The following is a 25,591-nucleotide window of genomic DNA, read 5'->3' as shown; positions in this document are numbered from 1 at the left end:
TTTTTTTTTTGATGATGATTTTTAATAGTTCTGTCTTGTTTAACAGAAAATCATTGCTCTACTCAGTCAAACATTACATTATATACAGCACTTGGATCAGTCCACCACATTAAAAAGTTCACTGCCACCTACTGGCAGTAAGAACTCAATGAAGACTTTTAGGACGAGCCAAACAAGATTTCTTTCCCAGATTGACTGATGAAAGTCACTCTGATGATTCTGGAGCAGTTTGTTCTTTAGCGTGTTTGTTCTGGTGGGTCTGAAAACTACCTAAATAAGCGAATCTCTCGCCGCAGATGGAGCATGAGTAAGGTTTCTCTCCTGTATGAACTCGCTGATGGACCTTAAGGACGTCTGATCGAGCAAACGTCTTTTCACACTGTGAGCATTTGAACGGTCTTTCTCCAGTATGAGTCCTCTTGTGGTTTCTAAATGTACTATGTTTACTGAAACTTTTTCCACAGATGCTGCAGTGATATGGTTTTTCTCCGGTGTGGACTCGCTTATGAAATATAAAATGAGATGGATTTGAAAAGCTCTTCCCGCAGTGGGCGCACAGATATGGTTTCTCTCCGGTGTGTGTCCTCTCATGAAGATTCAGAGCAGATCTTTGACGGAATCGTCTGTCGCAGTGTTTGCACTGATACGGTTTCTCATCAGAATGGATTCTCTGGTGTGACTTTAGAGTGAATGAGTTTGTGAATGCTTTCCCACATTCACTGCACTGATACGGTCTCTCATTAGTGTGGAAACGTATATGTTTCTTCAGATGAGATCCGTAATTGAATCTTCTCTCGCAGTGAGGACACTTGTATGGTCTTTCTCCCGTGTGGATTCGCTTATGAGCAACAAGACTTCCTTTGGTGCTAAAATACTTGTCACATTCACTGCAGTGGAATGACTTTTCACCGTGAGTCTTTAAGTGAACTTTTAGTCTAGAATGAATGAAAAAAATCTCCCCGCACTGTTCACAGTGAAACTCCTTCTTCCTGCTGTGCTCTTTTGAATGAATTCTCCTCTCTTCTGCGGTAGGAAAGCTGATTTTGCATCTCCTACAGCTAAAGCTTTTCGGTTCTGTGTGTTTTCTCTCGTGTCTCTTTAAATGACCCTCTGAACTGAGTGTTTTTCCACAGGTGCTGCAGGAGAAACTCTTGACCGTCAGCTGCTCTTTTGATGTTAAGTCTGTCTCTCCATCAGAAGATGAACAGCCTTTATCACCTGAAATAAACAAAATTATAATAAATTCTGGGTTTTAAAACATATGAAGTATTTGTGTGAAAATCTGCAAGTTAATTAAATGAACCCATGCACAGACACATTGAAAAATGAATTTCGAAATGCAACATCCGCCAACCATTTCATCATATTTTACAATGTCATTTTACAATATAATAGTGCATCCACAATGTTTTTCTTTTATTAGTATATATATATATATATATATATATATATATATATATATATATATATATATATATATACATTTGTAAGAATCTGTTTATATAAGTTCAGGGGTGAACAATTAATAAAGGAAATTTAAATAAAGTTTTAGTACAGTTATCCAAACGCAAAAAAAAAGTGAGTTTAAAAATCCAAAAGTTCAACCAATTACATCATATTTATAATTTTACAGTATAATAGCAATGCATTTCTTCCATGATTTTATAATTTATGCATTTTATGCATTTAGCAGACGCTTTTATCCAAAGCAACTTACAGTGTATTCAGGCTAACAGTTTTTACCTAACATGATAATTGATAATAATTAACAAATGTAATAATAATATTAATTAGATTTTTGGTCAAATCATGCAGACTTACAAACAGGCACAGCAAATCTGTCTCTCTTAAAAAAAAAACACATTAAAGATCTCAATAGAGGAAAAATAAAAAAAAATCATTTGCCATTATGTTCCCAAATATAAATCTTTTATTGATCAGGTCATCAGAGACCATCAGTTAATATGAACCTGATCCTGCAGAGTCTCTGCTGACATTCAAGTGTAATGAAAAACAAGGAAAGGTCATTAAAGGAGAAACAAACCTGGAGGAAAGAAATCATCATCATCCTCCCCATTATCCTCCTCCTCCTCCTCCTCTTCCTCATCAGTGTGTTGTTGTTGTTTCTCTGCGGTGGTTTCTTCTCCTCTGCTCTCGATCAGGTTCCTGCAGTCCACCAGTTTGACGGAGCACATCTTCAGCGGCGTCTGCAGCATCTGCTGTTCTCCAGCGTTACAGTCAGAGGTTTGATCAGTGGATTCATGATCCTGAGCGTCAGTATAACAGAGTAAAGTGAGGCTGAGCTCTGAGTCCTGTGTGTCTCTGGATCTCTGATCTCTGACGCTCCAGACTGAATCCTGAGCTTCTGTCCCATCAGTCTCACGCACCCAAACCTGCTCCACATCCTGACAAACACAATCAGTAATATATCTAGTGAGAGTATGATTAACAATAAGACATTGATTCACACAACTATCAGTCCATATTAGCAGCTAAAGATGAAATGAAGATCTGTTCAAACCTCTCTGTACAGTTTGTCTCCTCTTTCTCTCAGCTTTGCCTCCAGTGAAGCCACCTCTTTCTTCAGCTGACAGATTTCTGTGATGAAATCCTCAATATCCAGCATGGACAGATCAGTTCCTACTGATTTACAGCAGACCACATCCACCTGCGCTTTCATGCTCAACATCTGAACACAAACACTTCATGGTTATTACAAGATGCATTTATAATGAACTAAATCAAACTACAAATCTGAGCAGAACTACACAGATATGAATAAATAAAATTAACTTCTGGAAAATATTCAGAAACATTATTGCCAGATATAAATGTATCCATTTAGACACATGTGATTAGTTTCACTGTAGAATACGAATGCCAGCTACATAATATTTTATTAAAATGTAGCACATAATTTTAACTGCATTTAATGAACTAGGCTATACATTGTTGCTTAAATATGACTATATTAGGCATCCTTCAAAAGTGTCCAGCATACAAATGTCACAATTATATGGTTAATGTAAGTAAAACAATGGCGCATCTGTGCTTAGCCTAATGTGGTTTTATTACAAATATCTATTGTATGAAACTATGGTTTTAAACTATGGTTACTTTATAAAAACATATAGGTTAATGTTCCTAAATCAGATTTGGATAAGGAACGCTTTATTTAAGCTCTTTAGCGCACTAAAAACAGCGAATCACCAAGAACATAGTTAAAACATACCGTGCCACCAACCGTCTTTCTTTCTGCAGCGCTTTTACCGTTGAGCTAAGATCGTCACAGCGCCTCCTACAGTACAGTGAGAGAAGTTCTTCATTCATGTTTAACAGCGGTTAGCATCCAACTTCAATGGTGTATTACCGCCACCCTCTGCACTGGAGTATGAACCGGAGCTAGACAAAGATAACTATATCTATAAAGAAGACACTTTTATTCTCCAATTTCTTCTACCTACTATAGAGCCAACCCAATACCCATCAGTTCAATACAGATAAACATTTAGACAGTCTCTTATGTAATTCGATTCCCATCTCTGGAACTCCAAACGCAACCCGTTTGCCCAGATTGAGGATCCTTAGACCCATCTGTTTAAATATCCAGATACCCTTTATACTACTTTTTCGGATAATTACAAAACACTTCATATAAGTGACTATTTAATATCTTCAGATCCACAATAGGTTGAGAGTGTCTATGTAGTCAGCAGTTCTTAAATGCGGGTTAGCAATTTTTAATTCGAAAAAAAACAAAAAAAAAAAAAAACATTTAATTTCAGTATACATCATCAGCATGCATAGCCCAAAATATACACAATTAAGTTTTTGAAACATAAACTGTGTGTTTATTAGTTGTTCTACAGTAAAATAAAATGTAATTAATTCTAATTATTATGGCAAATGGGATGTTATTAAACTGCAATGAAATTCAATGGCGAGTGACCACACAAACGGAAATATTTTTTGGGAAAACAATGTTTTTGCTGTTATTTCTGTACTTATTTGCCAAGCTCATTGCCCCATTATAGTATAGGTAAATATATTATTGCATTTCTATGTCTGAATCATTACTATGAATGGGAGAAAGTGCAACGTGAAATAAAAGTATTTTTAAAAATCTGTAAAAGTACAGAATTATAAGATCAACTACTAACATTTGGACAGTTCATGTTAGATTTTCTTTCTGCTTTAAGTGAGGCAAACCGTTTTTGAGATCAAGAAATGCCAAAAAATTAGCATGTCATAATTCATATACTGCATCTGAAAAAATGATTACTTTTCATTTGCTTAAAAAAAGTTTCACACATGTTGTCATTATTGCATGATCTACCAAAGTTGCTTTACTGCCCTTCACAAATCCTCTCCCATGGCTACATATGGGGCAAATCCATATGCATGTTGTAGTCTTGTGGCTTGAAATTTATGGATGCTTCTTTGGCAATTCCAGCTCATAGTGATATGATATCATTGCAGAATCAGAACGTTGATGAGTTGGTAAATTGTTTCAATCCTTTATATTCAGAAATTGTTAACATAATTGCCCCTTATAAAACCAAAAATCTGAAATCAACCATGGTTCAATAGTGACATAAAAGTTAAGAAAAAAATGTAGAAGAGCAGAAAGACAATGGAAGAAGGACAAATTACAAATCTCAAATAAAATCTTACAGAGTAACTTGTCTGACTTCCAAGAAGCAGTTTGCTTGGAAAGGGCAAAATACTGCTCAAACATAATCTCAAAATATTCCCAGTGTCCTAAAATACTGTTTTCTACATTAAATTAAGTATTAAACCCTTTTAGACTGGCTGGCCCAGAACCTTGCCTAGACTTATGTGAGAAGTTCTGTAACTTCTTTATAAACAAAGTTACTCAAATTAAGGCACATATCTCTAGTAATTTAACTCAGAATTATCAATATGCAAATGTTTGCCCCTCTGCTTTTTCTAATTTCCAGACTATTTCACACTCTAAGCTGTTGAAGATTATCTCTAACATGAATCCAACCACTTGCTCTTTTGATGCCATTCCCACAAAGTTAATAAAGGATGTTCTGTTGTCTGTGTTGCCAAGTCTACTTTCTATTATCAATAGCCTTCTACATCATTAGAAGAATGGCATCTACGCTAATATTTGTCTGTTTCTCTCTTGTTCCGAGGTCACCGTGGCCACCAGATCCAGTCTGTATCCAGATCAGGGGGTCACTGCAGTCACCCGGATCCAGTACGTATCCAGACCAGATGGTGGATCAGCACCTAGAAAGGACCTCTACTGCCCTGAAAGACAGCGGAGACCAGGACAACTAGAGCCCAGATACAGATCCCCTGTAAAGACCTTGTCTCAGAGGACCACCAGGACAAGACCACAGAAAACAGATGATTCTTCTGCACAATCTGACTTTGCTGCAGCCTGGAATTGAACTACTTGTTTCGTCTGGTCAGTGGAGAACTGACCCCAACTGAGCCTGGTTTCTCCCAAGGTTTTTTTCTCCATTCTCTCACCGATGGAGTTTCGGTTCCTTGCCGCTGTCGCCTCTGGCTTGCTTAGTTGGGGTCACTTCATCTACAGCGATATCATTGACTTGATTCCAAATAAATGCACAGACACTATTTAACTGAACAGAGATGACATCACTGAATTCAATGATGAAATGCCTTAACTATCATTTTGCATTATTAAGACACTGTTTTCCAAATGAATGTTGTTCAGTGCTTTGATGCAATGTATTTTGTTTAAAGCACTATATAAAAAATAAAGGTGATCAATAGCTCCTGTACTGTACCTTTCTACCTTAAACAGGCTGTGGTCCATCCTTTACTCAAAAAAGCTATATCGATCTTTCTGATTTTAATAACTATAGGCCCATTTCAAAACTTCCACTTTTGCACAAAGTTCTGCAGAAGTGTGTACTAAATAAAATTTCCCCCTATTTAATCTCTAACAATATTCTGGATCCCTTTCAGTCTGGCTTCAGAGCTAAACACAGTACTGAATCTGCACTTTTGAGGGTAGTAAATGACCTCTTACTATCTGTAGAATCTGGTAACTACTATTCTTCTATTATTGGACTTAAGTGTGGCTTTTGATATTGTGGATCATCATATCTTGTTAAAGAGATTGGACCTTGAAGTTGGCATTCGTGTTGGTGCACTAGATTGGTTTGCATCATATCTCGCAAACAGGAATTTTTGGGTGGAAATTGGAGAATTTTCATCAAGCTCAGTTACCGTCACCTGTGGGGTGCCCCAGGGCTCAATTCGGGGTCCAATCTTATTTTACTTATACTTACTCTCTCTTCGTTTAATTTTTGTGTCCCATAAAGTTTCATATCACATTTATGCCGATGACACTCTATTTTCTATTAAAATCAGGTACTGATTCAGTTTCCTCTCTGCTAGCTTGTTTAGAGGACATTAAGGCTTGGATTGACAATAATTTCCTTCAATTAAATCAGAAGACTGACGATATGTTGTTTGGCCCTTCACACCTTTTAAATAATATAAGTTCTACCCTATGCCCCCTTCAAGATAGCATTCATGATAAAGTAAATCTGGGAGTTACTCTTGATCCTGAATTAAAATTTGATAAACAAATCAACTCTTCTGCAACTTAGGGGACTTCACAAGCTGAAAAATATTCTAAACTTTAGTGATTTGGAGACTGTTATTCATGCGTTTATTTCAACCAGGCTGGACTACTATAACGCTCTATATGCTGGAATATATCATCATGGCATGGCATGATTTTAAGGTTTTAGTATTTGTATTTAAATCACTTCATGGTCTTGTCCCTTCATATATTTCAGACCTTCTCCACTCGTATTGTTCAGTGAGAATGCTCAGATCTTCCACTCAGATTATATTAAATGTCCAAAATCTCGACATAAATCCAAAGGTGACCAAGCTTTCTCAGTTCTTGGTCCTAAGCTCTGGAATTCCCGACCTTTGTCTATTAGACTTTCCCCTACACTTACATTAAATTAAATTGTATTGTACAAGGATGTTTTGTTTGGTATGGTGTGCAGCACTTTGGTCAGCATTTATGCTGTTTTAAAGGGCTATATAAATCAACTTGACTTGACTTACACACACCCCAGTAACACCATGGCAGATGTAGCACATCTAAATTTCATTCACTATACTTTTACTAACGGTCAGCTAGTTAAGATTCAAATGTACTACCTGCTCAGACAGTATGTGATTTCAGATGCACAATTATCTTTGGATTCCTTGAGACTTAGCAAATATGAATAGTAAAACTTCCCTTAAAATGGACTTTGTCTCTAATGCAAATTAAAGTAAATGACTGTAATTTCTAGCCAAGATGTGGCAGTATTAAAATACTGTTAAAAGAAGCTGTGTTTGTGTTCACATTAGGTCAATAATCCAAACACACATACACTTTAATTCTATCTGACGTTACAGTGAAGTTAAAGTAGATGCCAAAAAAGGATTTTCACTTCTATCCAATAAATATCTTACCTTACATGGCAGCATACACGCTATGTAAGAACAGTAATTAAATGGATAATTAATAAACCATGGCTCTTTGAATCCCTCTCAGCAATGAAATTAAAAATAGAATGCACAGGTGATGTACTCTCTTTATCTTTATGTCACTTCATCACATAAAATAGGATTAACAGCCTTATGTACAGTGGGGCAAAAAAGTATTTAGTCAGCCAACAATTGTGCAATAGGTACACTTCAACTGAGAGACGAAATGAAAAAAAAAAATCCAGAAAAATCACATTGTAGGATTTTTAATGAATTTATTTGCAAATATGGTGGAAAATAAGTATTTGGTGACCTACAAACAAGGAAGATTTCTGGCTCTCACGCCACCAGGGACTCAAATCCTGCAGTGCTAGATCTGTCCCTTTGCTTAAGCCAGTATTTGGCAAGTGGGGCGGGCTGAGAGCCCGGGGAACGGAGCGAGGCCGATGGAGTGATTTGGTAAAGAGCGACACCTGCGACACTCACCGGTCTCGAGTCCCACAGAGGAGATCGGAAGGATATAAAAGAGGAACGATGACAGTGAAGGACGAGAGAGGACCAGGCCTGCCTTTATTTTGTGTTTTTTTTTCATCCGCGAGTGGCTGTCGCGCTTTTTTTTTTTTGATTTTGGTAATTAAAGTTTTATTTGATTGTCGGCCGGTTCCCGCCTCCTTCTTCCCATGATTGTGAAGTTTTTGTATATCATTACACTGGTGCCAAAACCCAGGAGGAAGGAGGGACGCACTCCTGAAGATCCCTTGCCGCTGGGGTGAACCCGTGGTGCCATCGAGCAAGTCAAGGGAGAGTGCCGCCGTCGACGCTCGAGGCGGTGGGCTGTAGTGAGTTGCTGGGGACAGACGAACTCACTGCTGGCCACGATATGGAGGGGCGGCTGCCATCCATGAGGGAGCGGAGGAGTCGGCGCCATTCACCCGGGGGCTGGAGCCTGCTGCTGTCCGCCACGATTGGGAGGAGCAGGGAACGGGTCACTCCTGCCGGATGCCCAAAACCAGAGGAGCCGTTGCAGTCCCCTCTCCCCTCATCCTTCCATCTCCTTTTCTCTCGGCTCGTCTGTCCTTCTCCCAGGTTCCCGCAGGTCACCACGAGTGGTGGGAAAGGGGTGGAGCACGGGGCCAAGGGTAGTGGGAGCGGAGCAAGCCGGTGGAGTGATTTGGAAATTAGACACTCACCGATCTCTCGCTCCACAAAAGAGGAGCGATGACCAGGCCTGGGCTTTATTTTGTGTTTTGGTTTTTGCTTTGGGGCTGTTTTTTCTGCAAAGTGATCAAGAGGACTGATCAGTGTAAATGAAAGAATGAAGGGGGCCATATTTCGTGACATATTTCACTTTTTTTTAAGTGGAAACATCCTTCCATCAGAAAGGGCATTGAAGATGAAACGTGGCTGGGACTTTCAGCATGACAATGATCCCAAACACACCCGGGCAACGAAGGATTGGCTTTGTAAGAAGCATTTCAAGGTCCTGGAGTGGCCTAGCCAGTCTCCAAATCTCAGCCTCATATAAAATCTTAGGAGGAAGTTGAAAGTCTGTGTTGTCCAGCGACAGCCCAAAAACAATCACTGCTCTAGAGGAGATCTGCATGGTGCAATTGGCCAAAATACCAGCAACAGTGTGTGAAAACCTTGTGAAGACTTACAGAAAATGTTAGATGTCTGTCATCGCCAACGAAGGGTATATAACTAAGCATTGAGATAAACTTTTGTTATTGACCAAATACTTATTTTCCACCATAATTTGCTAAAATAAATTCATTAAAAATTCTACAATTTGATTTTCTGGATTTCTTTCTTTTCTCATTTTGTCTCTTTTAGTTGAAGTTACCTATGATGAAAATTACAGGCCTCTCTCATCTTTTTAAAGGTCCCGTTCTTCATGATCCCATGTTTTAAACTTTAGTTAGTGTGTAATGTTGTCGTTAGAGTTTAAATTATATCTGTAAAATTCTAAAGCTCAAAGTTCAATGCTAATCGAGATATTTTATTTTACAGAATTCGCCTACAAAAAAACGACCCGTTTGGACTACATCCCTCTAGTTCCTGTAGTCATGACGTCACTAAAACAGTTTTTTGACTAACCTCCGCCCACATGAATAGACAAACAGGGGGGCGTGGTCTTGTTGCGCTCCGACGGAGAGAAGAGGAAGAGTTGTGTTTGATTTGAGTCCAATCATCTTTGTTTGGGCTTCCCAGGGATGCTGTACTTAGAGATAAATGTTTACAATTTATGTTTAACTCGGTTCCCGAAAATTATAATCCACATGTAAAACTATGTGCAGCACATTTTGCTGAGGACAGCTTCCTCAATCTCAATCAGTTTAATGCCGATGATTAATGATCAGTTTAATGAACACATGTTATATTGCACACTGTAAACACAATTAAAGCTTTAAAAAAAAACTAAAAACGGGACCTTTAAGTGGGAGAACTTGCACAATTGGCGGCTGAACTAAATACTTTTTTACCCCACTGTAATCCAGCTACTTCTGTGTTTTTTTTGTTTGTTTTTTTGATGATGATTTTTAATAGTTCTGTCTTGTTTAACAGAAAATCATTGATCTACTCAGTCAAACATGACATTATATACAGCACTTGGATCAGTCCACCACATTAAAAAGTTCACTGCCACCTACTGGCAGTAAGAACTCAATGAACACTTTCAGGACGAGCCAAACAAGATTTCTTTCCCAGATTGACTGATGAAAGTCATTCTGATGATTCTGGAGCAGTTTGTTCTTTAGCGTGTTTGTTCTGGTGGGTCTGAAAACTACCTAAATAAGCAAATCTCTCGCTGCAGATGGAGCAGGAGTAAGGTTTCTCTCCTGTATGAACTCGCTGATGGACCTTAAGGACGTCTGATCGAGCAAACGCCTTTTCACACTGTGAGCATTTGAACGGTCTTTCTCCAGTATGAGTCCTCTTGTGGTTTTGAAATATATTATGTTTACTGAAACTTTTTCCACAGATGCTGCAGTGATACGGTTTTTCTCCGGTGTGGACTCGCTTATGAAATATAAAAGAACGTGGATCAGAAAAGCTCTTCCCGCAGTGGGCGCACAGATATGGTTTCTCTCCGGTGTGAATCCTCTCATGACTCTTCATATTAGAACTTTGACTGAATCGTTTGTCGCAGTGTTGGCACTGATACGGTTTCTCATTAGAATGGATTCTCTGGTGTGACTTTAGAGAGCTTGAGTCAGTGAAGGCTTTCCCACATTCACTGCACTGATACGGTCTCTCATTAGTGTGGAAACGTATATGTGTCTTCAGATGAGATCCGTAATTGAATCTTCTCTCGCAGTGAGGACACTTGTATGGTCTTTCTCCCGTGTGGATTCGCTTATGAACAACAAGATTTGCTTTGGTGCTGAAATACTTGTTACATTCACTGCAGTGGAACGACTTTTCACCGTGAGTATTTAAGTGAACTTTTAGTCTAGAATGATTGAAAAAAACCTTCCCGCACTGTTCGCAGTGAAACTCCTTCTTCCTGCTGTGCTCTTTTGAATGAATTCTCCTCTCTTCTGCGGTAGGAAAGCTGATTTTGCATCTCCTACATCTAAAGCTTTTCTGTTCTGTGTGTTTTCTCTCGTGTCTCTTTAAATGACTCTCTGAACTCAGTGTTTTTCCACAGGTGCTGCAGGAGAAACTCTTGACCGTCAGCTGCTCTTTTGATGTTAAGTCTGTCTCTCCATCAGAAGATGAACAGCCTTTATCATCTGAAATAAACAAAATTATAATACATTCTGGGTTTTAAAACATATGAAGTATTTGTGTGAAAATCTGCAAGTTAATTAATTGAACCCATGCACAGACACATTGAAAAATTAATTTGGAAATGCAACATCCGCCAACCATTTCATCATATTTTACAATGTCATTATACAGTATAATACTGCATCCACAATGTTTTTCTTTTATTAGTATATATATATATATATAAATTTGTAAGAATCTGTTTATATAAGTTCAGGGGTGAACAATTAATAAAGGAAATTTAAATAAAGTTTTAGTACAGTTATCCAAATGCAGTTAAAAGAATCCAAAAGTTCAACTAATTCCATCATATTTATAATTTTACAGTATAATAGCAATGCATTTCTTCCATGATTTTATAATTTATGCATTTTATGCATTTAGCATACGGTTTTATCCAAAGCAACTTACAGTGTATTCAGGCTAACAGTTTTTACCTAACATGATAATTGATAATAATTAACAAATGTAATAATAATAGTAATTAGATTTTTGGTCAAATCATGCAGACTTACAAACAGGCACAGCAAATCTGTCTCTCTTAAAAAAAAACACATTAAAGATCTCAATAGAGGAAAAATAATAAAAATCATTTGCCATTATGTTCCCAAATATACATTTTTTATTGATCAGATCATCAGAGACCATCAGTTAATATGAACCTGATCCTGCAGAGTCTCTGCTGACATTCAAGTGTAATGAAAAACAAGGAAAGGTCATAAAAGGAGAAACAAACCTGGAGGAATGAAATCATCATCATCCTCCCCATTATTCTCCTCCTCCTCCTCCTCCTCCTCCTCCTCCTCCTCCTCCTCTTCCTCATCAGTGTGTTGTTGTTGTTTCTCTGCGGTGATTTCTTCTCCTCTGCTCTCGATCAGGTTCCTGCAGTCCACCAGTTTGACGGAGCACATCTTCAGCGGCGTCTGCAGCATCTGCTGTTCTCCAGCGTTACAGTCAGAGGTTTGATCAGTGGATTCATGATCCTGAGCGTCAGTATAACAGAGTAAAGTGAGGCTGAGCTCTGAGTCCTGTGTGTCTCTGGATCTCTGATCTCTGACGCTCCAGACTGAATCCTGAGCTTCTGTCCCATCAGTCTCACGCACCCAAACCTGCTCCACATCCTGACAAACACAATCAGTAATATATCTAGTGAGAGTATGATTAACAATAAGACATTGATTCACACAACAATCAGTCCATATTAGCAGCTAAAGATGAAATGAAGATCTGTTCAAACCTCTCTGTTCAGTTTGTCTCCTCTTTCTCTCAGCTTTGCCTCCAGTGAAGCCACCTCTTTCTTCAGCTGACAGATTTCTGTGATGAAATCCTCAATATCCAGCATGGACAGATCAGTTCCTACTGATTTACAGCAGAGCACATCCACCTGCGCTTTCATGCTCAACATCTGTACACAAACACATCGTGATTATTACAAGATGCATTTATAATGAACTAAATCAAAACAAAAAATCTGAGCATTACTACACAGAACTGAATAGCCAATAGAAAGTTAACTTCTGGAGAATATTCAGAAACATTAATGTCAAATATAAATGTATTTGTTTAGAATCATTTGTTTAGTTTCATTTCCAAGAAGGAATATCTCTATATTGTATTAATATCTATCAATCACTTCAATTAAGCTGCATTTAATAAACGAAATGCTATTACTTATTAAATATGATTGAGATTCAATCGACTCTCAAATCATGATGTGGTAACATTTTTGATACATAAGTGTTGGAATAAAAGGCACATGATTTTCAAGTTTTTTTTCATTCTACCAAAATAGAGATATGTTTAACTATTTGGAATAAATATTGGTCAAGCTCGGGAACTCAAAAAATTATAATTATGGGTAGATTGTTCAGACACTGGCCATGAAAATATTCCACTCTATTAGGGATATATGGATAGTTATCACAACATGTTAATCGTGTAAATGTTAAACAATAATGAGCTTTTCTTGGATAATATACGTCCCTTATGCCATCTCATTTTATTTTCAAAATAAAAAATAATTGAATTGATGAATTAAATGCGTCTAAAATATTAAGAGCGGGTACTTTTTTGTGCCCATTTTTGCCAGTAGGGTAGTAAATAATACAAAAAATGTACTCAAAAACATATACATGCTATTAGACCTCACAAAATAAGACAAAAGTATGCCAAACATTTAACGTTGCTGTCAAATGATTTAAAATGACTTGTCTAATAGGGTGGAGTGGGTGGAGCATAACAGGATGGAATGGATCGAGCATAACGAGGTGGAAATGAGTTGCACAACAGGGTGGAATGGAGAGAGCATAACAGGGTGGAATGGAGAGAGCATAACAGGGTGGAATGGAGAGAGCATAACAGGGTGGAATTGAGTTGCACAACAGGGTGGAATGGATGGAGCGTAACAGGGTGGAATGGATGGAGCGTAACAGGGTGCAATTGAGTTTCCCAATGGTTTCCCATTTGTAATGTGTGGAACTGCACCTATATAACATTGTTCAAAACAAAACCAAAAAGATCCATATTTCCTTTGGGGGAGGGACACAAAAAATAGCTGTGTTTCCTGATCACAATCATTGTGGCAAAATTATTCTCTATTTAGATGGCTAGAGAAATAATTACAAATGATAGGACAGGCATAAATTATTTAAAAATGTGACAAAAAATAAAGATGTTATATTTCATTGTGATGAACTAGATTAACAAACAAACACAACAACGTTCACAAGAAGGAACAATAATGGACAAGTGATGTCATTTTTGTGGTTTTTATTATGATGATAATTCTGATGGAAAATAAATGGATGCTGCTTTAAATGTATTAAATAGTATACATACACCTGGGAGCTTAAGAGTCCTGCACAGTATCTTATATATTTATATACATATATTTACATTTATTCATTTAGCAGACGCTTTTATCCAAAGTGACTTACAAATGAGGACAGTGGAAGCAATCAAAAACAACAAAAAGAGCAATGATATATACACTCACCTAAAGGATTATTAGGAACACCATACTAATACTGTGTTTGACACCCTTTCGCCTTCAGAACTGCCTTAATTCTATGTGGCATTGATTCAACAAGGTGTTGAAAGCATTCTTTAGAGATGTTGGCCCATATTGATAGGATAGCATTTTGCAGTTGATGGAGATTTGTGGGATGGACATCCAGGGCATGAAGCTCCCATTCCACCGCATCCAAAAGATGCTCTATTGGGTTGAGATCTGGTGACTGTGGGGGCCATTTTAGTACAGTGAACTTATTGTCATGTTCAAGAAACCAATTTGAAATGATTCAAGCTTTGTGACATGGTGCATTATCCTGCTGGAAGTAGCCATCAGAGGATGGGTACATGGTGGTAATAAAGGCATGGACATGGTCAGAAACAATGCTCAGGTAGGCCATGGCATTTAAACGATGCCCAATTGGCACTAAAGTGTGCCAAGAAAACACCCCCCACACCATTACACCAACACCACCAGACTGCACAGTGGTAACAAGGCATGATGGATCCATGTTCTCATTCGTTTTACGCCAAATTCTGACTCTACAATCTGAATGTCTCAACAGAAATCGAGACTCATCAGACCAGGCAGCATATTTCCAGTCTTTAACTGTCCAATTTTGGTGAGCTTGTGCAAATTTTAGCCTCTTTTTCCTATTTGTCGTGGAGATGAATGGTACCCGGTGGGGTCTTCTGCTGTTGTAGCCCATCCGCCTCAAGGTTGTGCGTGTTGTGGCTTCACACAAGCTTTGCTGCATACCTCGGTTGTAACTAGTGGTTGTTTCAGTCAAAGTTGCTCTTCTATCAGCTTGAATCAGTCGGCCCATTCTCCTCTGACCTGTAGCATCAACAAGGCATTTTTGCCCACAGGACTGCTGCATACTGGATGTTTTTCCATTTTCACAACATTCTTTGTGAACCCTAGAAATGGTATATATATATTGTCACGGGAGGAGCACAAGACAGACACAGTGGGCGTGGCGTCAGGCCTCGGAGAGGCTTTTATTAACAGAAATCATAAAACAAAGGGAATAAAAGTGGCCAAAAGGGGGAAAGTGTCCAAAATAACAGGGAATCTGGTGTCCTCGTTGTGCTGCGGGGTTTGTGTGGGTCGGGCAGTGTTCATGGAGGAAGGGTCCAGGCAAGGGGCGGAGTCCGGCGGCCGCACGCGCTCCCCTCCTTGGTCCGGGGCGCGAGGGGCGGCGGCTTCTCCTAGCGGCCGCGTCTCTCTCGTTGGCCGCGGCGCTGGTAGGGGATGGACGGCCCGGCATCCTGGCCCGTCGGCCGTGTATACGGGTGCGGTTCCCATCCGGATCGCGGGTCCGGCAGCTCACGTCTTGGTGGCGCGGGAGTCCCTCAACGCACCCTTCCTGGACCCACGAGGACACCAGTGTGCATGCACAGGGAAGAGACCGGTCTCCTGAGGAGAGGCGCGTTGGGCTTTTAAACAGCGGCGGTAATGAGGCTCCACTTCCTTCAGGTGTGCCCCATCACACGCCGCCAGCCCTGACTCATCCAGCGCCCCTCCTCTCACACACCCACTCCAGTCGGGAGCCTGGTGAAGGGCGGCGATTTAGGACGGGGTGCCGGTGACAATCAGGGAGGAGGCAGCTGACTCGTCACATTCCCCCTCCCAAGCGACATCCCCGTCCCCAGGGCGCCACCCACACGGGAGTGCTACCATCCTCAACCAGGCTCCAAACGGTCGGAGTGGGCGGGGCTTCCTCTCCGGGCGGTCCTCCCTCTCGCAGCGCACCAGAACAGGGACAGAGAAACCGGGTTTTAGTGACAGCCTCAACCAACCACAGGGTAAAAATGACAATGGAAAAGTCACTTACCCCTTGTGTGGCTGGGAGGCTGTCCCCAGTTTTCCTCCGTCCCAGTCTGGGTTCTCACGAACGTTTGCAAGCGAGAGGGAGTGACGTCACCAGACGTTTCCCAACTGCGCTGTCTAGGCTCCGCCTGCCCGCATTCTCCACCAGTGTCACGGGAGGAGCACAAGACAGACACAGTGGGCGTGGCGTCAGGCCTCGGAGAGGCTTTTATTAACAGAAATCATAAAACAAAGGGAATAAAAGTGGCCAAAAGGGGGAAAGTGTCCAAAATAACAGGGAATCTGGTGTCCTCGTTGTGCTGCGGGGTTTGTGTGGGTCGGGCAGTGTTCATGGAGGAAGGGTCCAGGCAAGGGGCGGAGTCCGGCGGCCGCACGCGCTCCCCTCCTTGGTCCGGGGCGCGAGGGGCGGCGGCTTCTCCTAGCGGCCGCGTCTCTCTCGTTGGCCGCGGCGCTGGTAGGGGATGGACGGCCCGGCATCCTGGCCCGTCGGCCGTGTATACGGGTGCGGTTCCCATCCGGATCGCGGGTCCGGCAGCTCACGTCTTGGTGGCGCGGGAGTCCCTCAACGCACCCTTCCTGGACCCACGAGGACACCAGTGTGCATGCACAGGGAAGAGACCGGTCTCCTGAGGAGAGGCGCGTTGGGCTTTTAAACAGCGGCGGTAATGAGGCTCCACTTCCTTCAGGTGTGCCCCATCACACGCCGCCAGCCCTGACTCATCCAGCGCCCCTCCTCTCACACACCCACTCCAGTCGGGAGCCTGGTGAAGGGCGGCGATTTAGGACGGGGTGCCGGTGACAATCAGGGAGGAGGCAGCTGACTCGTCACAATATATATATATATATATATATATATATATATATAAAGATAAATGAAAAAATAGAATACAAAATGATTAGAATGGTAGTTAGATTTTTTTAAAGAATAGAATTAGAATAGTGAGTGTTAAAGTTAGAGGGTCAAATAAAGATGGAAGAGTTGTGGTTTTAAGCCAATTCTGGAAGATGGCTAAGGACTGAGCTGCTCGAATTGAGTTGGGGAGGTCATTCCACCAGGAGGTAATTTAAAAGTTCGTAAAAGTGACTTTGTGCTTCTTTGGGATGGCACAATCAAGCGACATTCACTTGCAGAACGTAAGCTTCTAGAGGGCACATAAGTCTGAAGTAATGAATTTAGGTAAAGGAGTACAGAACCAGTGGTGGTTTTGTAGGCAAACATCAATGCCTTGAATTTTATACGAGCAGCTATTGGTAGCCAGTGCAAATTGATAAACATAGGAGTGAGGTGTATTCTTTTCTTGAGGTGTAATCTTGCTGCCACGTTCTGAATTAATTGTAAAGGTTTGATAGAATTGGCTGGAAGACCTGCCAAGAGAGCAGTGCAATAGTCCAGCCTTGACAGAACAAGAGCTTGAACAAGGAGTTGTGCAGCATGTTCCGAAAGAAAGGGCCTGATCTTCTTGATGTTGAATTAAGCAAATCTGCAGGACCGGACAGTTTTAGCAATGTGGTCTGAGAAAGTCAGCTGATCATCAATCATAACTCCAAGGCTTCTGGCTGTTTTTGAAGGAGTTATGGGTGATGTGCCTAAATTGATTGTGAAATTGTGATGAAACGATGGGTTTGCTGGAATCACAAGCAGTTCTGTCTTGGCAAGGTTGAGATGAAGGTGATGGTCCATCATCCAGCAAGAAATGTCTGTTAGACAAGCTGAGATGCGAATAGCTACCTTCGGATCATCAGGATGGAATGAGAGGTAGAGTTGAGTGTCATCAGCATAGCAGTGGTATGAAAAGCAATGTTTCTGAATGACAGAACCTAATGATGCCATGTAGACAGAGAAGAGAAGTGGTCCAAGAACTGACCCCCGAGGCACCCCAGTAGTTAGATATTGTGACTTGGACACCTCACCTCTTCAAGATACTTTGAAGGACCTATCTGATAGGTAAGACTCAAACCAGTGAAGTGTGGTTCCTGAAATGCCCTTTACCAGTAGACTTGATAGGAGGATCTGGTGGTTAACCATGTCAAAAGCAACGGACAGATCAAGCAGGTTAAGTACTGAACAAATGGATTACGCTCTTGCCTGTCTTATGCTATGTTCACACCAAACGCGAAAAGAGCATCTGGCGTAAATGATTTCAGTGTTAAGTCAATGCAAATGGTGCGAATTGAGCGTTTGCCCGCCTGAGTTGAAAAATTTGAACTTTTGCGTCAATTCGCGCCGCGTTAACCAATCAGGAGCCTGCTAGGAGTCACTCATTCAACAAGGAGGAATGACTGATGTTGTCAGTGAGCAGTTAACCGCAGCTATATGACAAAGGTTTATTTTTCTATAGAGACAGGAATAAAAAGGGCCTATATATATATATATATATATATATATATATATATATATATATATAAAAACATATTAATAGATTAATTGACATCAGAGCCAGCGGAAAATGTCAGAAGGTCTAGCCGAGGTGAGGCTGCTCTCGGCAGATACATGAGCTCCGAGCACCCACTGATCGCATGGAGCTTATCTCCGAAATCAGCTAAACACATTTTTTAAATAGACACTGTCTTTATAAATAAACCACATTTTTGAGTTTAAAACAACTACATTCAACTACATACAGGGGGTAATTTACATGGAGGATCCTGGGAAGGAGCACTCCTATTACAGACAAAATATCTCTTAACTCTTAGGATCTGTATCATCTTTTAATCTACTTTTGAAGATTGAGACCATTGTACCAGTTGCACTGAGACATTTCAATTGATACTAGACATGAGCGTTAGTTCACTTGCATTGACATTTTCATGTAATCATTTTAAGCAGACTGAGTAGAAGGAAGAATGGATGAAGGGATTTAAAATGAAACAAATGGCCAGAAGGGAAAGAGGTCTCCTGCTCCTCCACTCTGTGGGGTGTCTTGAAGATGCCCGTGTATGTTTGTATTGACTGTTTCTCAGGTGATCAAAGTATCTCAGGTTCTTTCATCCTTACACTGGCACTAAATATTAGTAATAAAACTAGGATAACTGAATATAATAATTTTCATATATGATAAATGACTTGCGTCTCAGAGTGAGCATGCGAAAAACAACATATGTAATTGCTGTCGGAGGCGGATGCATGCTGCTGTTTGGGAACGCAATCATGTAAGACATCATACAGAAATACTCTGATGACAGACTTTGCTCAGGCATTTCAGAACTATGATAACAACATTTCAGGGGCTGTGGAACAAGATCATGCAGTCCGCTGCTGGTCAAGTTATCCCACCTCATCGCAAATTCAGTTATTTTTTTATATGCGCTTAGAGGAGTTTATTCGCCAAATGCATTTCCAATGCACATTAAAAGAGGGTGTTAGAAACATATTCCTGCACTTGAAAAAATGCGCTTTGCAGGAACTGAACATTTTAAGCTAAATTAGCCATAGCTCTGAGTGATCAACATTTAGCTAGCTAACCTTCTACTGATTGACAGAACTTTTTTAACTATGTCAGATTTGTTTTTACTTTTTTTTTTTTTTGATAGGACAAACATTCTTCACAATATAGCCTAACAGGGTGGAATTTAAGGGTGGGACAACCAGGATAACATTTCAAAAACTAAAAAACAAAGTTTACCTCAGTTTGTACGGTTGAATTCCAGTGGGAAAAATAAATGAAAATGGTCTTAATTGAAATTGCAGTTGGTTTTGGAAGGCATATACTAAGAAAGTATATACTAACAAAGTGGAAAATGACTTTAGGGACATGGTAATTGAAGAAAACTATAAAACTAAAACAAGCTATAACTTCACATGATTTATATGTATGATTAGAGGCAGTTTAGCCTAGTCTATAACATACTTTCAACATTTTTATAATTTCATTTCTTGTGGAAGTTGATTACTTTGCACTGATGACAAAATTTAATGGATACATCAATAAAAGATGCGTACAATGCAAACTAGTATTTATAATGTATATTATCTCGGTTAAAGTGATGAAGACATAAATATCCAATTTAATCAATTTCTTATAATTATTTGACTCATTTTAGAGAAAATATGAATAAATCATTCAAACCCAAATGTCACTATATACACCAACAGTGACCCACTTATAAAGTTACATGCGTGGACACTGTTACTTTAGGCTAATCAGGAATTTACCATTGTTTTGCTGTAATTAAAACCATGGTAAATTTGTGCTTAGCCTAATGTGGTTTTATTACAAATACCCAAGTTAAACTATGGTTACTTTAGTAAAACCTATGGCTTAATTCAAATCAGATCTGGATAACAAACTCTTCATTCAAGCTCATTAGCGTGCTAAAGGTAACAAAACATAAAGAGTTAAAACACGTACCGAGTCTGTAGCCTCCAACAGTCTTTTCTTCTTCAGTGGTTTTACCGGTGGATTTACTGGACTAAGATGGTCACAGCGCCTCCTACAGTTCGAGAAGTGCTAATCTCTCTGAGTCAGAACGAGGTGTTAGTAGATATTCTGTCTGCACCTGCTTTCTCACTTAAATAAAGACTGCACATTTCATTTCAGTGTACAGCGTCATGCTTGCAAAGCCCAAAATTCACAATTACGTTTTTGAAATTTATAAACTAATGTGGTTAATGGTGTATAAATAAACACTTCATTCAAGTCATGTTGCTTAATGACAATCAAATGTGACAAACGGGACACTAAAATGAACATATGGACACTTCAGAGTCTTTCTATAGGTATGTCAATAAATTTTTTGCCTATTCTTTTCAATTCCGACATACTCGTCAAGTTATTCATGTGGTATATAATAAAGAAGCATGAAATTTCATATTTGAAAGAAAGTAGGCAAAAAGTACCTGGATTAACGTCCACTTCCAGCAAGATTCTGAATTGTGCATTCGATAGACACTTACTGTTCCATGAGACCGGAGCAGATTTATGAATGGCTTTTAAGTAACACGACCGACTCTAGTAGGTCATGTGACTGTAACACCATACTCAGAAATAGTTCTTGCATCCTAATTCAAATTAAAATGTACTTCCTACTCACTGTATGCAATTTCAGTACAGTTAGCCTAGGATGTCTGAAATACAGGTGCATCTAAAAAAAATGAATATCATGGAAATGTTGTTCATTTTTTTGTTATGTAATTAAAAAAAAGCAAACTTTCTTATATTCTAGATTCATTGCACACAAACTATGTGTTTATGTCAGCAGTGTCAGCAGATGGAAGCATAAAGTGCTACAAAATCTCCTGGTAGATGGCTGCATTGACTTTGGACTGATAAAACACAATGGAGCAACACCAGCAGATGTCACAGCTACCCAAATCATCACTGACTTCTGAAACTTCATACTGGACTTTGGATTCTGTGCATCTCCAGTCTTCCTCCAGACCTTGATTTCCAAATGAAATGCTAAAGTTACTTTAATCTGAAAAGAGGACTGTTCTGTTTTTCTGGTTCAGGAGTGGCTTGATTCTAGGAATGTGACAGCTGTAGCCCTTTTCCTGAAGACATCTGAGTGTGGTGGCTCTTTATGCGCTGACTCCGGCTTCAGTCCACTCCTAGTGAAGCTCTCCCAAGTTTTTGAATTGAATCACTCTCAGTGCAGTTCTGGAGATGTTCCTCATGTGTTCACGTCTTTATTTAGAGAGAGGAAAGACAATGAAATCAGCGCGAGCGTTATGCGAGCTTCCGTGTTTAATGAATGAAGACGCGCTTCTGCTCCATTCGTTGACACAGACACGCAGAACATGCAGGATTCATATTTAAATAGACTTTTCCGGGTTAATATTTGCAGATATTAGTCCATTTCGCGATTTGATGTAAGTGCATGACCGACTTTTGATTAATTCATTTAAAATTTGACCAATTCCGTGACATTCCGCGTTAAACTGTAAATTCCATTTTTATGACTGGATTCCGCGATTCCGTCCGCGTTTCATTGGGCCCTACAGTAGACATCTGCCTGCCGTTCGCCCTACGCCTTAAAACTGAAGTATCTCCATATAATGGAGCCAGTTGTCTTTTTTTTTTTTTTGACTAGTTCTCTACACGCGAGGTGAGAGGGGACAAAAGCAAGGAGGCGGGGGGCGAGTGAGCGGGGGCGAGCACAGCACAGGGAAGGCAAACAAGCAAAGTGGCGGAATCAGAATATAAACAATATATCGATATATACGATATGTCAAAATCCATATCGTGTTTAAAAAATATCTCGATATATTTTAAATATCGAGATAGAAATGGATAGTTTATAAACAATGGCTCGTTCTTGATGAAAAGAAACCAGTCCAGCAATGAAAAAGCAGAGTGATTTGCTAGTGAAAGTGAAGTGACATTCAGCCAAGTATGGTGACCCTCAGAATTTGTGCTCTGCATTTAACCCATCCAAAGTGTGCGCACATGCACAGGCATCATTTATGCTGCTGTGCCCGGGGAGCAGTTTGGGGTTCGGTGCCTTGCTCAAGAGCACCTCAGATGTGGTATTGCCGTCCCAAGACTCGAACCCACAACCTTAGGATTAGGAGTCCAACTCTCTATTCACTAGGCCAATGACTTTCCATCATGCATTTCACCACATAAAACATGCCTTATGAAACCTAGGCAATCATATTATTGTATTATTTTTTTTGGATGATTTTTAATAGTTATGTCTGGTTTAAAATTATTGCTCTACTCAGTCAAACATGACATTATACAGCACTTGGATCAATCCACCGCATTAAAAAGTTAACTGCCACGTACTGGCAATAAGAACTCAATGAACACTTTCAGGACGAGCCAAACAAGATTTCTTTCCCAGATTGACTGATGAAAGTCACTCTGATGATTCTGGAGCAGTTTGTTCTTTAGCGTGTTTGTTCTGGTGGGTCTGAAAACTACCTAAATAAGCAAATCTCTCGCTGCAGATGGAGCAGGAGTAAGGTTTCTCTCCTGTATGAACTCGCTGATGGACCTTAAGGACGTCTGATCGAGCAAACGTCTTTTCACACTGTGAGCATTTGAACGGTCTTTCTCCAGTATGAGTCCTCTTGTGGTTTCTAAATGTACTATGTTTACCGAAACTCTTCCCACAGATGCTGCAGTGATATGGTTTTTCTCCGGTGTGGACTCGCTTATGAAATATAAAATGAGATGGATTTGAAAAACTCTTCCCGCAGTAGGAGCACAGATATGGTTTCTCTCCGGTGTGTGTCCTCTCATGACAATTCAGATTAGCAATCTGACGGAATCGTCTGTCGCAGTGTTTGCACTGATACGGTTTCTCATCAGAATGGATTCTCTGGTGTGACTTTAAAGAGCTTGAGTTTGTAAAGGTTTTCCCACATTCACTGCACTGATACGGTCTCTCATTAGTGTGGAAACGTATATGTTTCTTCAGATGAGATCCGTAATTGAATCTTCTCCCGCAGTGAGGACACTTGTATGGTCTTTCTCCCGTGTGGATTCGCTTATGAACAACAAGATTTGCTTTGGTGCTGAAATCTTTCCCGCACTGTTCACAGTGAAACTCCTCCTTTCCGCTGTGCTCTTTTGAATGAATTCTCCTCTCTTCTGCGGTAGGAAAGCTGATGTTGCATCTCCTACATCTAAAGCTTTTCTGTTCTGTGTGTGTTCTCTCGTGTCTCTTTAAATGGCCCTCTGAACTGAGTATTTTTCCACAGGTGCTGCAGGAGAAACTCTTGACCGTCAGCTGCTCTTTTGATGTTAAGTCTGTCTCTCCATCAGAAGATAAACAGCCTTTATCATCTGAAATAAACAATGATTATAATACATTCTGGGTTTTAAAACATATGAAGTATTTGTGTGAAAATCTGCAAGTTTATTAAATAAACCCATGCATAGACATATTGAAAAATGAATTTGGAAATGCAACATCCGCCAACCATTTCATCATATTTTACAATGTCATTTTACAATATAATACTGCATCCACAATGTTTTTCTTTTATTAGTATATATATCATAAAAAAAGTAAATTAAATTAGATTTCTGGTCAAATTAGGCTGCCATACAAACAGACACAGAAAATATGTCTCTTAAAAAACACATTCTAGATCTCAAGAGAGGAAAAATATAATCCCAAATACCTCAGAAAATCTTTACTCAAACCTGATCAGATCACCAGAGACCATCAGCCAATATGAACCTGATCCTGAAGAGTCTGCCTACATTCAAGTGTTAGAGAAAACGAACCTGGAGGGATGAAATCTTCATCTTCTTCATCACCACTGTCGTCATCATCATCCTCATCCTCATCATTATTCTCCTCCTCCTCCTCTTCCTCATCAGTGTGTTGTTGTTGTTTCTCTGCGGTGGTTTCTTCTCCTCTGCTCTCGATCAGGTTCCTGCAGTCCACCAGTTTGACGGAGCACATCTTCAGCGGCGTCTGCAGCATCTGCTGTTCTCCAGCGTTACAGTCAGAGGTTTGATCAGTGGATTCATGATCCTGAGCGTCAGTATAACAGAGTAAAGTGAGGCTGAGCTCTGAGTCCTGTGTGTCTCTGGATCTCTGATCTCTGACACTCCAGACTGAATCCTGAGCTTCTGTCCCATCAGTCTCACGCACCCAAACCTGCTCCACATCCTGACAAACACAATCAGTAATATATCTAGTGAGAGTATGATTAACAATAAGACATTGATTCACATAACAACCATATTAGCACCTAAAGATGAAATGAAGATCTGTTCAAACCTCTCTGTTCAGTTTGTCTCCTCTTTCTCTCAGCTTTGCCTCCAGTGAAGCCACCTCTTTCTTCAGCTGACAGATTTCTGTGATGAAATCCTCAATATCCAGCATGGACAGATCAGTTCCTACTGATTTACAGCAGACCACATCCACCTGCGCTTTCATGATCAACATCTGAACACAAACACATAACGATTATTACAAGACGCATTTATAATGGACTAAATCAAACTACAAATCTGAGCAGAACTACACAGATATGAATAAATAAAATTAACTTCTGGAGAATATTCAGAAACATTATTGTCAGATATAAATGTATCCATTTAGACACATTTGTTTAGTTTCACTGTAGAATACGAATGCCAGCTATACAATATTTTATGAAAATGTAGCACATAATTTTTACTGCATTTAATGAACTAGGCTATACATTGTTGCTTAAATATGACTATATGTGAGATTGAATCGATTTTAGGCATCCTTCAAAAGTGTCCAGCATACAAATGTCACAATTATATGGTTAATGTAAGTAAAACAATGGTGCATCTGTGCTTAGCCTAATGTGGTTTTATTACAAATATCTCATTTATAAAACTATGGTTTAAACTATGGTTACTTTATAAAAACATATAGGTTAATGTTCCTAAACCAGATTTGGATAAGGAACGCTTTATTTAAGCTCTTTAGCGCACTAAAAACAGCGAATCACCAAGAACATAGTTAAAACGTACCATGCCACCAACCGTCTTTCTTTCTGCAGCGCTTTTACAGTTGAGCTAAGATCGTCACAGCGCC

At 39.8% G+C, this 25,591-nt stretch overlaps 2 protein-coding genes across 3 annotated transcripts; both read right to left on the bottom strand.

Moving 5' to 3' along the window:
- On the bottom strand, positions 1–21,150 carry LOC113099785 (zinc finger protein 501-like). Of its 2 annotated transcripts, none has more exons than XM_026264737.1 (4): positions 20,467–21,150; positions 2,522–2,689; positions 2,045–2,405; positions 1–1,218 (listed from the first exon to the last, which is right to left on the bottom strand). In XM_026264737.1, exons 2-4 carry the CDS (start codon positions 2,687–2,689, stop codon positions 206–208), a joined length of 1,542 nt encoding a protein of 513 aa, XP_026120522.1. In that variant the 5' UTR covers positions 20,467–21,150; the 3' UTR covers positions 1–205. The 2 variants fall into 2 exon arrangements, with proteins under 2 accessions (XP_026120522.1, XP_026120521.1); XM_026264736.1 differs by lacking the exon at positions 20,467–21,150 and adding an exon at positions 3,233–3,289.
- LOC113099797 (zinc finger protein 709-like) lies at positions 9,813–25,591 on the bottom strand. The gene is made up of 8 exons (XM_026264749.1): positions 25,528–25,591; positions 24,800–24,967; positions 24,298–24,688; positions 22,923–23,850; positions 12,762–12,765; positions 12,512–12,679; positions 12,011–12,395; positions 9,813–11,237 (listed from the first exon to the last, which is right to left on the bottom strand). The coding sequence occupies exons 1-8, from the start codon at positions 25,528–25,530 to the stop codon at positions 10,225–10,227; spliced, it is 3,060 nt and encodes a 1,019-aa protein (XP_026120534.1). The 5' UTR covers positions 25,531–25,591; the 3' UTR covers positions 9,813–10,224.

This window comes from Carassius auratus, unplaced genomic scaffold (assembly GCF_003368295.1).
Source record: "Carassius auratus strain Wakin unplaced genomic scaffold, ASM336829v1 scaf_tig00217031, whole genome shotgun sequence".
Classification (NCBI taxonomy): Eukaryota; Metazoa; Chordata; class Actinopteri; order Cypriniformes; family Cyprinidae; genus Carassius; species Carassius auratus.
The sequence above is the reverse complement of the archived record's forward strand: the minus strand, read 5'-3'. Positions and strand labels throughout refer to the sequence as shown.

Bases quoted from the DNA above. Each gene is read 5' to 3' on its own strand.
- LOC113099785 (XM_026264737.1), bottom strand. From the start codon at position 2,689: ATGTTGAGCATGAAAGCGCAGGTGGATGTGGTCTGCTGTAAATCAGTA. The intron at 2,406-2,521 runs GTTTGAACAGAT...TGTGTTTGTCAG, and splicing joins GAGACAAACTGTACAGAGAG to GATGTGGAGCAGGTTTGGGT. The intron at 1,219-2,044 runs GTTTGTTTCTCC...TGTTTATTTCAG, and splicing joins TGATGATTTCTTTCCTCCAG to GTGATAAAGGCTGTTCATCT.
- LOC113099797 (XM_026264749.1), bottom strand. The intron at 23,851-24,297 runs GTTCGTTTTCTC...TGTTTATTTCAG, and splicing joins TGAAGATTTCATCCCTCCAG to ATGATAAAGGCTGTTTATCT. The intron at 11,238-12,010 runs GTTTGTTTCTCC...TGTTTATTTCAG, and splicing joins TGATGATTTCATTCCTCCAG to ATGATAAAGGCTGTTCATCT.